This window comes from Danio rerio, chromosome 3, assembly GCF_052040795.2.
Source record: "Danio rerio strain M-AB ecotype USA chromosome 3, GRCz13ab, whole genome shotgun sequence".
NCBI lineage: Eukaryota > Metazoa > Chordata > Actinopteri > Cypriniformes > Danionidae > Danio > Danio rerio.
Genome location: NC_141023.1, coordinates 29,454,776 through 29,467,556, shown reverse-complemented (window position 1 = coordinate 29,467,556; position 12,781 = coordinate 29,454,776). Strand labels below are relative to the sequence as shown.

Here is a 12,781-nt window from a genome sequence, read left to right as displayed (position 1 = left end):
TCATTTCTTTGCATTTTTACTTTGTAAACTATAAACTCATGCGTCTCCTCACGGTTTGTGTCTCATTTTGTGAGCTAACTGACAACAACAGTTGTTCGCTCACGTTCTCCCCTGCTAGCCACGCCCACTCCTGCCCACTGCTCGTGGAGCTCCACGCCCATTAATCATGCATCTTTTGAAAAAATTCTGAAGTAGACTTTAACCGAAAGTGGGGGGTGTCATGGCCCTTTAAAGTGACATTTAAAGGATTAGGGTAATTAGGGTAGTTAGGGTAATTAGGCTAGTTATTGTATAACGATAATGATGCTTTGTTCTGTAGACTATCGAAAAAATATATATAGCTTAAAGGGGCTCAAAATATTAACCTTAAATTTAATTTTTTTTTTAATTAAAAGCTGCTTAGATTCTAGCCAAAATAAAACAAATAAGACTTTCTCCAAAAGAAAAAAATATTATTAGACACTGTGAAAATTTCCTTGCTCTGTTAAATATTGTTTGGGAAATATTTAAAAAAGAAAAGTAGTTTCAAAGGGGGTTTAATAATTCTGATTGCAACTGTATATCTTTCAAGGTCTACCTAATTATTATTTAAGTTTTAATTATACATTTACAGGCCACTTTATTAGGTGCACCTATTAATACACTTAGGTTTTACCATCAAAATTGTCTTCATGGCATTAATTTAGCATGTTGCTGAAAACATTTATCAGAGATTTTAATCCACAATGTTATGACTTAATTTTACAGTTACTGCAGATTTGTTTGTTGCACATCAATAGCAAATTATCCCTTGTTTCAGCAAATTCCAAAGATCGGTGACTGTGGAGGCCAATTCAGTATATTTAACCTATTAAGGCAATTTAACCCACTTAATTTCTGCTTATTAGATATGTTCAATTTTTTTGGACCACTCTCTGAGACCTTAGAGATTGTTGTGCTGGAAAAATTCCAGTAGAAGATTTCAGTTTCTGAAAAACTGGGAGTAACCTGTCTAGCAGCAAAAAACATATGTTTACTGACTCTCAAATCACCTTGTTTTCACAAGCTTAGTGAACCCAGTGTTTCAGACATTTTGTGAGGTTGTTACTGTATATATATCTTACAGTTAAACTATTAGTTGTATATTAAGTTATGTAATGTTAATTACATATTTACCTTTAAATGGGCTGAAGAACAAACAGTTGAAGTCAGAATTATTAGCCCCCCTGAATTATTAGCCCCCCTGTTTATTTTTTCCCCCGAGAGATTTTTTTCAACACATTTCTAAACATAATATTTCTAATAACTGATTTATTTTTTCTTTGCTATGATGACAGTAAATAATATTTTACTAGATATTTTTCAAGACACTTTTATATAGCTTAAAGTGACATTTAAAGGTTTAACTAGGTTAATTAGGTCAACTAGGCAGGTTAGAGTAATTAGGCAAGTATTGTATATCGTGTTTGTTCTGTGGACTAAAATATCTATCATTTATATCGTTTAAACATTCACATTTTTTAATGATTTCTAATTGTATACATTTACATTTTTTTTATTGCTTGTTTGGCGTATTTCTTGTGGATGTGCTGTTAAAAGTCACCCTATATCCCACAGATTACCACACTTCCCAGAGGTTTTCGGGAGAGAGGCAGAGACAGGGAAAGAGACAGGGAAAGAGACAGAGAAAGAGACAGAGAAAGAGAGAGACTGAGGGAACGGGAACGAGATAAAGGAAGCGAGACCGAAGAAGACGAGGAGAAGGAGAAGATGGTGGACGAGGCGAGCGACGGAGAGGAAAGTGACGACACAGCGTACGACAGACGCCACACTATCCCACCATGTGATCTGCCCTAAAGAGGAGCAGATTGCGGCTTTTCCATATTTTCACAATTCTTCTTCCGTATTTCAGCACCCGCCTTGCTGGATGAAAGCTGTTGTTGGTTGTTTGGCAAAGACTTTGAGTACCTACGTGTGTTGTGTGTTTGTTTTGCTTTCAGAAACGGGACATGAGGGAGGATTCATTGGCAAGTGTGTTTCTTAGCATCAGCTTTATAGTCTAGCAACACCAATCGTTTGTATCTTGCAGCTCATTTGCTTTCGCTGGTTATTTGCTTTTACAGGATTTCAGTAACAAACCGGATCAGTGGCTTTGAGCGTTTATTGCACGTGCACTGCCAATCTTGATTTTATTTAGTCTTTGTCCTCCCTTATCATATCATTTATCTAGGCTACTGGGATACTGATTAAAACACTGGAGGTCATTGCTCTGCGTTGTAAAATCCAGACTTACTCAGTGCTTCAAGGAAAAGAAGTTCTTGACTCATTTGAGCTGCGTTAGTTTACTTTATTTTTGCCTAGATGTCCCCTGTTCATTGCCAGTGCAACATAAACAAAGAAATGACAACAGGCAGCTCAAATGAGTCGAAGCAGTTGCTTTCTATAAACAATCCCAAGTTGTTCCACATCTCCTGTTTTATGATTTGTGGGGTTTTTTCTCTTTTGACGGCGGCGAGGACGTCATAAGCAGCTGTGAGTAACACGAGGAAGTTTCTCTCCGAGCCCCTCATGTCCTTTCCTGCTCCGCATGTCTTAAAAATCTGAATCATATACTGGGAAAATCATTATAATTGACAAATTTACCAACACACTGTTTAGATTAGTGGGTGTGACGTCAGGCTTGTTACACAAATCTGACGTAGTACTTTTGTTTTTATTATACCGATTGACCCCTTGAAAGTTGTCCATTCTCATATGAATGAGAGTTAAGTTCTTAGTTAATAGAAAAAAAGTTTATCATACATATCAAAAGTTTATATATGTATATATCTATTAGGGGTGTGAACCTACTCTGGTCTCTTGGTTCAGTTACGATTATCATGCCATTGATTCTGTTCAATTCTATATCATGGTGCATTGATGCTTTCAATACACAATTATATATTACTTCACTGCACAACAATTTCTGTATTAATATTTATAAATATATTTACATTTATATATTATTTGTAACAATTTGTTCAATACAAACAGTCAGATATAATAACTGTACTTTTAAAAACTCAAGTACATGCACAAAGCAACAAGAGCGTTTATAGCAAATAAACAATTATAAACATCCCGCTCTCTTTCTGAGCGTTGCCTAGCGAGCTCTTACACCCCTATGTCTAGTGACACGCTCAACAGAAAGGACTGCGATTGACTCTAACACTCTGGCGCTGTTCACCTATGAGTGACACTGATAAACGGCTGCGGCAATCACAACAGCTAATTCATGATAAACATGGAGGAGAAAACCTGCCCTGCAGAAAAGCACTCGTGTCTGTATTCAGAAGTATTGCTGTAGCAGCCAAGAGGAGAGGAAACGTCATGCCAGCAGGTCAAAGGGCCACAGTGAGAGAGAGAGAGAAATGAGTTTCATTTTCTCCATAATAGTCAAACAGGGTTTCTGCCGTAACTTTTAAAGTAGTTGAAGTGTTTTAATTACTCGTGCTTGCCTCCCTCGCCATAGTAAGCTACTGCAATATAGTCCATATGAGATAAATGATGTCAGGACATCATAACCAGTTATGATCCATTACTGAATCAATACCGAATTGTCCGCGTCTGCATCACGGTGCACGGAAGAAACTATTAATTTTGACACCCTTATATATATATATATTTGGGGTCATTCATTTTTTATCAATATTCTGTTTCGTTTATGAAAAAGTTTTATATGTAAATAATATATAAAAGTTTATATAATAAAATTTTTAATTAAACAAAGTGACAGAAGGGACATTCACGATGATGCAAATTTTTTAATTACAATTTTTAACAATAATAATAGTTATAATGATGATGATGATAATAATATTAATAATATCAATAATAATAATAATAATATTCATTATTTTTCCTTTCAGTGCGGCACGTTAGCTCAGTGGTTAGCACTATTGCTTCAAAGCAAGAAGTTCACTAGTTTGATTCTCGTCTGGCCAAGTTGGCGTTTCTGTGTGGAGTTTGCATGTTCTCCCTGTGCTCTGGTTTCCCCCACAGTCCAAAGACATGTGCTATAGGTGAATTGAATTAACTAAATTGTCCGTGGTGTATGAGAGTGTGTGTGTGTGAATAAGTGTGCATGGGTGTTTCCCAGTACTGGGTTGCAGCTGGAAGGGCAATTGCTGCATAAAACATATGCTGGAATAGTTGGCAGTTCATCCCGCTGTGGCGACCTTTGACATAGAGACTAATCTGAAAGAAATTTAATGAATTATTGCTTTTAGCAAAATTCTGATGTTGAAAATGATTTTTTCAATCACTGTAATATTTAAATCAAATCATCTGTATTACATCTGTACTTAAATTATATTTTATAATTCAGTACTGTATTTTTTAACAAATATGATCTTGAGCATAAGAAACAACCTTAAGAAACAAAACTCTTCTGAAAAAAACTCTACTAAACTATATAGTGGAAAAAACTAAATTAAAAATATGATAAAAAATAGTATAATTGTTTCATTTATTAAATATAATGAACATATTAAGAGAACTCAGGAGAAGTCAAGAAAAAGAAAAGCTTACTATTTATTTAATTTATTTCTCATTTAAAGTCTTAGAACCATTTCTATACAACATATACAATTTTTCTCAAATTGTTCTAATCTTTGTAATATTACTGTACATCTGCAATTGTCTAGTTTATTTGTATGAAGTATTCTGACCTGGCAAATCTCGTACACAAAAACAACCTCAGAAACAGCGATATGTTTTTCCTTCACAATTAAAGAATTACTTTGATGTTGCATTGTTGTAATTTGCTCTTATGCATTATCTTTATTGTCTAGTGTTCCACTGAAACTAGTAAATTTTTATCTCTTCATTTATGATGTCTTTTGTCCAACTCATGTATTTATTATATTTATTATTTCCCTCAGAATGTCTCTCTGATATACGCCTATTGGTTCACCATGTCCCCCGCTGTCCCTCTGAATTCATATAACCACATCAGCTGCTGTCTGTGGGGTGTGTAATAAAATCTGAACAATTTCTTTCACGTATTCCAGTGATTTGTGTTTTAATGCCTCTTGTGTAAGAGTCGATGTCAACGTGAGGCACGTTTAAATCCCGTCTCGACTGCTGGACGGACGAAATCCCTTCAAGCGCACACACAGAGTCAAAATTTACTTCCACAATGATGAGACAAAGACATCAAAAACACTTAATCCGCTCAAGGGAGAGAGCAAAGGATGGGAGAGGGCAGCAGATGGCCAGAAAGACGTCAATCCTCCTCATTCTTCCCAGGACAACAGTGAGGCAGGACACGGATGATTGCAAGGGATACTGACGTTATTGTGGGGACACTGGACGTCACAGAAAAGCTTAAGGGAGTAAGTGTTGAGATGAAAGGGCAAAATTGCAATTGAAAGAATGTCATCACTCTTGAAAATCAAGGTGCCATGATGAACCAACAAGTGGTTTCAGTGATGCCACAGAACAACCTTTTAGTAAAATAGTCTTTAATTGATCTTTTTTCCACTCTAAAGAACATTTTGTGGAATAAAAATGTAAATATGCATCTTAGGGTTCATTATGAAATGCTGGTGATAAAGATCATAAGCCTCATTTTCACTTTTTCACACTAACAGATATTTGACTGAATAGAATATGTGTGTTTGGCGTGCTGTCCGGGGAGAGGGCTCTGAGCTTGGAGGACACCATAACTCCTGTTATTCCCTTTATCAATATAGAGATTGATTGGGTCAGATCGCAGTGCTTAGTCCGGCTCCAGAACGCTCCCCCTCAGATTTAAAAAGGTATCGTGTTTAATAGTGTGGAGTTGGGGTGGTGGAGGGATGCTGAACTCAAGAGAAAACAGAGGTATGACGTGTTTGACTATTTATAGAGGTTTGGCTTGAGCTGATTGGATAATAGAATGATTGTCTGTGATGAATTAGCCTTGTCAAAGACCGTGCGGCTCCTGAAATTTGTTTATAAAACATAATTTAATACACATTTTACATATGATAATCTTTGTTATGCACATAAAATGCTGGGTTCCACACAATTATTTCATGTTGTGCCAACACAAGTCAACGAATTAAGATGTCCGAAACCAAATCGTGAAACAGGTAAATCCAGTAACTTGTTCGATAAGTCAAGTCTAGTAAGGATGTGAAAAAAGTGCATTGCTTAGATCAGTGTTTCTCAACCACGTTCCTGGAGGACCACCAGCTCTTCACATTTTCCATGGCTGCGTCCAAAATTACATACTTCAAAAATCAGTTTGCGTGCTAAGTAGTATGTTTGAACTTATATAGTTTGAAAATCAGTATGTAAGAATTACCCTGATAACCTACTACTTCCGGTGAGATTCTGAAGTGTGCATCGGATGGACGCTACCCTATCCCATGATGCCCCTTGAGCGAATTCATGAATGCGAGTGAAGCGACGCAAATCATGCGGGTAGGTCCCGTGATCATGACAAAATGGTGGATGTAGTATATACAAATTACTTTCTTTCTGATCATATTCATACTGTATGGAACGTACTTTTCTAAAGGCAGAGTAGTACATTTAAATTCAAATACAGTACATACTAAGCAGTAGGCAGGTTTGGACATAGCCCATATCTCCTTAACCAAACACACCTGATTTAGATTATCAGCTCATTAGCAGAGACTGAAAGACCTGAAATGAGTGTGACATGCAGTGTTGGTGGTCCTTCAGGAACGTGGTTGAGCACCACTGGCTTAGATTTCACTCCCCCAGTGGCGTAGGAAGGGGAGGGTGTATTATATTGCCACCTCCTAATCCATACCTGCCGACATTTGTCTTTGAAATTCTGGGAGACCGGTTTAGTAAATGTACTGTTGTGTTAGTAACTGTAATGGACCAAAGTTGGCAACCCAGGGCTGTAACTGACTGTACCAAAAATCCTAGGATAATAGCAATAGCAGCTGGTGGTTTGTACATATATTTGCGCAAAATATAATTTAGGGTGGACTGCTTCACCAACCAAAATCAGTGCTTAAACTTCATATCCAGTTATGTCCAAAATGTTCCAGAGTTCCTTTCTGAATTTGCTTGTTAACACAAAAAATGGGCAAATATGACAGGATTTAATAAATAATCTGTGTAGTAATTTGAGCTGAAACTACACATTTTAAAAACCCATTCTGGAGACACCAATGATTTTGCATCTTATATCATAAACAAGGACATATTGTGTCTCCTTTAAAGCATTAGTTTAGGAAAAAAATAATAATGTTATTAATTATCTCATGACTCAACCTCGCATAAGTGGCAGACGACGATGATGATAATGATGAAGATGTCATTCCAATCTCTTGAGTCCTTCATTCATGAACAGAAAGGAAGACATTTTAGATGAACTTAGAGAGCTCCCTTATCCTCCATAGACAGCAACGATATCGAGAGTTCAAAAAAGTAAACAAAAACATTGTCAAAACATGGACTTCGTTGGCATCTATATGTATCAATATGAAGGTCTCTGGGGATTGGATCAACATACAGTTGAAGTCAGAATTTTTAGCCCCCCTGATGTATGCAAACATATGCAACTGTTAAATTACACCTCAATATTTACAATCTTTTAACATTAACAGCAATCTAGCGATTATTGGCAGAGCAGGCAATCGTGTTAGTGTTATCTTTTGTTGAGATAAGTCATGTAAACATAAAAAAAGTTAACTTAATGCCACACTGCCCTCTCTAGCCGAGGGGACAGTATTGAAGTGTCCTTGCATCCTGTGGTCTCCTAGGTGAGAATACACACGGCGCTTTTATGGACTCTTATCTGTTCTGTTTAAACTGCCGCCTCCACTCCCATTTCCTCTCAGTACTGTGGAATTAACTGAAACACTTTATATTAAATAAACACTGATTAATCTGCCACACGCAAACGTATATGCATTTACCTCTGGATGCAGGCGTCGGGGGTCCCGCCATTGTCTGAGATCAATGGCATGACTGGCACGGCCATGTGAGATTTACCATCAGTTTATCCTCGTTCATTTCCTGAAAACAAGTTTGTTATCGTTTTTCCTTTTCGTACTCGAGTGACTCATGGATTCTCTGTCGCTCTCTCATTCCTACCGTATAAATACAGCTTTTAAGGGACATGTCTTCTGTGTGGACCATCGCAGCCTCTGGAGGTCTTGGAGACTTCGCCGCTCTGTTTTTTATTTTGTATACAAGTCAAACTGAAGGCTCATTATTCCTTTTTTTTTTAGTTCACTGCTTTCCTCCTGCTCAGCTTTGTCAGTCATGCTTCTTGCCTGCTTTTTTATATTTTTTGCTCTTTTTCCTCATCTTCGGTGGTGTATGTATGTTCCTGCACAGAACGTGCTTCTGCAGTTTGGCACACAAGTCAGGGAACGCCTGCTTTACACAGGTAATCTTTAATTTTCACCAAAATTAGTGGGTTTCTGATTCTGCTGGGTCGTTTCAACTAAAATTTGACTAAAATATGGATAAATTTAGTCATTGTGTCATATTTTTAAATTCAGTTCAATTCATCTTTATTTCTATAGCGCTTTTACAATAGATTATGTCAAAGCAGCTTAACATGGAAGTTCTAGTGAATTGAAACAGTGTCAGTCCAGTTTTCAGAGTTGAAGTTCAGTTCATTGTTGATTTAAATTTCACTGCTGAAAGTTCAAACAGCTAAGAGTGTTAAATGTTTATTTAACCCCAACTGTTGGGTTTGTTCATGTTTTACTCAAATTTGGGTTGAAGCAACCTGGCATTTAAAAGAGAATGATCAGATGTTAGGATGTGTTTAATGTGGGTAACCGTGACATGTGCTACTTGCTTCCGTCAACACAGTAGCTATCTTCACTGCAAACATCAGCTTTGTATTTTGTCTTGTTTTTAAGCATGAACATCCAAACATCTTTAAAATAGAGATAGATTTAATGGAGAAACAAAATTATTAGTTAAAAAAAGATTAATTCAAAAGGAAAAACAACCTCTTTGGTAGACATTTATTATTGTTTTATGTTTAACTTGATTTAATTTTAATCAATTTTTCAGAAAACGATATTATCTGTCAATTAGCTTCTGTCTTGTTTCAAAACATTTGTACTGGAAAACAAGAATACAGAGAAATTAATAGGCTTGTTAATCAGGTTAACTAGGCAGGTTAGGTCATTGGGCAAGTAATTGTATAACGATGGTTTGTTCTGTAGACTATCGAAAAAAATATAGCTAAAAAGGGCTAATAATATTGACCTTAAAATGTTTTTTAAAAATTAAAACCTACTTTTATTATAGCCGAAATAAAACAAATAATTTTCTCCAGAAAAAAACTATAATATAAATATATATATTTTTTGTCACACTAAAAATACAGAGAATTTTTATTCATCACACTAAAAATAGGAACTCAGTGTATCTATGAAGAACCTTTAACATGCTTAGAGCCTTTCCTTTCCACAAAGGGTCATTTTATAATTGAAAAATATTCTATAGATTATTAAAAAATGTTTCTCTCACTAAGCAAAACGTTTCCTTTTAGATACCATTTATAATTTGTGTTTCATTTTGAGCATTCACTGATTTATTTGTGCAGTGTTTTGTTAATTGAGTGTGTTCATTATTATTGTTATTGTTTTTAGATGGGTTGTTTCTTGAAATGAATCCAGATGGCTCCGTCAAAGGCTCTCCTGAAAAGAATCTAAATTGTAAGCAACCACTGCAAACACAAGCATAGTTTGTGCATAAAGAGTATAGTTTGCTGTTAGAGAACCACTGTAACTCATGTAAATATCCTTCAAGTAAAAATGTCCTATCAGAAAAGATAACGAGTTCATAAAATCTGAGATACTGTGATTTACAATAACACATTTGTTGTTATTTTGGTTTGATGTAATGCTAACACTCTGTAAGTGCTGTTCTTTTTACAATATTAAAACCATGTTTACAGCTTAGTTCATTAAAAATAATATCAAGCTATTTTAACATTTATAATGAGAAAAATACAATTTCTTATGTGATGATTATGTCTCACGGTGGCGCTGGTTAGTTAGTATCTGAGGTTCAAAGGTGGTGTGTGTGCGACTGATCTGGGAACTGACGGAGGTGTGGTGTGGTTTACTGCAGGTGTGCTGGAGCTGCGTTCAGTCAAAGCGGGTGAAACCGTCATCCAGAGTGCAGCTACATCTCTCTACCTCTGCGTCGATGATCAAGACAAGCTGAAAGGACAGGTATGAATAGAAGTACTCCATTGCAATGATGTACTATTCAGTTAAAAACCAAAAAGTATATAATTACACACATATATATAATATATTATATAATATATAATATGTATATAATAACACAATTAAAATTTTTAACAAATATATCATAAGATCACAGTCTAAAAAAAGTACACCCACATTAATATATGAGGGAAAATATTACATAAAAATTTACGAAAGAGGAATAATTATGAGAAAATTTTGTAGATTGCAAAAAAAAAAAAATGCAATACTTCAATACCTTTAAATATATTATGTTTCTATTTCTAATGATGTTTGTGACCAACTCTTATTTTAATTGAAATAACTTATATAACCTCTGGGTCTTAAAGAATCCCCCATCCACCCCTACTCCTCCCCTCTTTCCTAGACTAATCCAGGACAGGGCGACACGGTGACTCAGTAGTTAGCACTGTTGACTCACAGCAATAGGATCACTGGTTTGGGTCCTGGCTGGGTCAGTTGGCATTTCTGTGTGGAGTTTACATGTTTTCGCTGTGCTCCTCGCGTGGGTTTCCTCTGGGTACTCCGGTTTCCTCCCACAGTCCAAAGACATGCGCTATAGGTGAATTGAATAAGCTAAATTGGCACAGTACATGAGTGTTTTAGTACTGGGCATTCACCACATAAACATATGCTGGTATATTTGGTGGTTCATTCTGCCGTGGCAACCCCTAATTATCAAGGAATAGGCTGAGCGAACAAATTTGGGGGAGCTCTCAAGACCTGCTTTAGCTCAGACTCCCCTCTCTCCGCGATGAAACGGGAGGAAGCCCCAGGCTCAAGGATCTACTTAGCTTAGGGCTCTCACCCGGGACAGCATGCCAAACACACTCTATTATCAATCATCAGCTAAGTGTGAACTCTTGAATTGCATGTGTAGCACTTCTCACAAAACAGATGCTTTATATAAATAAATAACTGTACCCTTGCTGCTATGTACCGTGAACTGATTGGTGTATCATTACACCCCTAAAAAGCATCTTAAAATAATCGTTATTGTTTATACAAGTAAATAAAAATGTTTCATGATCAAATCAGCATGCTGGAATGATATCTGAAGGATCGTCTGACACTGAACACTGCAGTAATGATGCCGAATATTCAGTTTGCTGTTTTAAATACACTACCTGTCAAAAGTGTGGGGTCAGTTTTTTTTTTTTTACATGTTTTCTTTTTAAGAAAATTATGCTGTTCATCAAGGTGGTATTTAATAAATATGAACAAAATGTTAAATTGTTAAATATTTATTGCTTTCGTATTGTATGTATGTTTGTATGTATGTTTCAAATAAAATTATTACTTCAGTCATTATTGCTTGTATTACTATTACCATTAATAATAATAATAATAATAATTATTATTATTATTATTATTATTATTATTTTTATTATTATTCATAATAATAATAATTAATAATAATAATATTAGAGTGACTTCTGAAGGATCATGTGACTCTGGAGTATGAAATGAATATTCCTCTTTATAAAATAACTGTTCAAAAGTAGTTTATAATTCAATTTAATCATTTATTCCAGTGATTTTAGTGCAGGATAAGCTTATCTTAAAACAATTAAAAATCCTACTGACCCCAAACTTTTAACCAGTAGTGTACATATTAAAATAGACAATAAGTATGTAAATTATTAAAATATTAACAATATTATTGTTTTTACTGTCTTTTCAGTCAAATAAATGCAACCACAGTGAGCAGAAAAGACAAAAATGTTAAAACCCAAAAACTTTGATCAATATTTTGTAGACAAACAATATGTAAGATCACTAAGGTTACATCATATAATTAATAGTTTTCTAATTATTAATGATATATACCTTTTTCACAGTAAGCTACATAAATTAATGTATTGTAAATGTCATCATTTTTCATTTTAAATATTGACAGTGGGCATTGAATTAACTGTTATGCTCACTTAATTTTTTGACAATTTTCACTAGAGACATGAGCACTTTTGATTGTCTGTATTCTCTGTTTTCTCTTTCAGCATCATTACTCTGCACTAGACTGCACCTTTCAGGAATTGCTACTGGATGGATATTCGTTTTTCCTTTCTCCACACACTAATCTTCCCGTATCGCTCCTCTCGAAACGTCAGAAACACGGCAATCCTCTTTCTCGCTTCCTCCCTGTTAGCAGAGCAGAGGACAGCCGGACACAGGAGGTGAAACAGTATATTCAGGATATAAACCTGGACTCTGACGACCCACTAGGAATGGGACATCGGTCACACTTACAGACCGTCTTCAGTCCCAGTCTGCATACTAAAAAATGAAGACATGCTTTACATTAGCACTGGACTGCAAGGTTAAAAATGATATGTTACTGTGCTTTTTTGTTTTTGTCAGGAACTGTATTTATTTAAATATATTTATTTATTTGCTGTGGTCTAATTTATTTAAATGAAGTAATTTATATATTGTTAATGCGATTGGTAACTTAAACATTTAAATGACAGACGTCTGCTGGAGCAGATTACACTTTCAGTTCTTTTTGTAGTTCACTGAGTCTGTATGATTTTTGCTTGATTAAAAAT

At 35.4% G+C, this 12,781-nt stretch overlaps 2 protein-coding genes across 8 annotated transcripts in view; both read left to right on the top strand.

Moving 5' to 3' along the window:
* slc1a9 (solute carrier family 1 member 9) overlaps positions 1-12,781 on the top strand; it is an 84,896-nt gene that overhangs the window by 54,651 nt on the left and 17,464 nt on the right. For 4 of the 7 annotated variants that reach the window (XM_087241986.1, XM_087241987.1, XM_087241985.1 and 1 more), the window contains one exon: positions 1,597-3,097. The exons of 1 other annotated variant lie outside the window; for it this stretch is intronic. In XM_087241986.1, the coding sequence (XP_087098112.1) occupies positions 1,597-1,836 (240 nt within the window). In that variant the 3' untranslated portion in view covers positions 1,837-3,097. 7 annotated transcript variants of the gene reach the window in all.
* On the top strand, positions 8,254-12,520 carry fgf21 (fibroblast growth factor 21). Its single transcript, NM_001045324.1, is given in 4 exon segments — positions 8,254-8,380; positions 9,606-9,671; positions 10,090-10,193; positions 12,233-12,520. Coding segments are annotated over 4 exon segments (585 nt in total).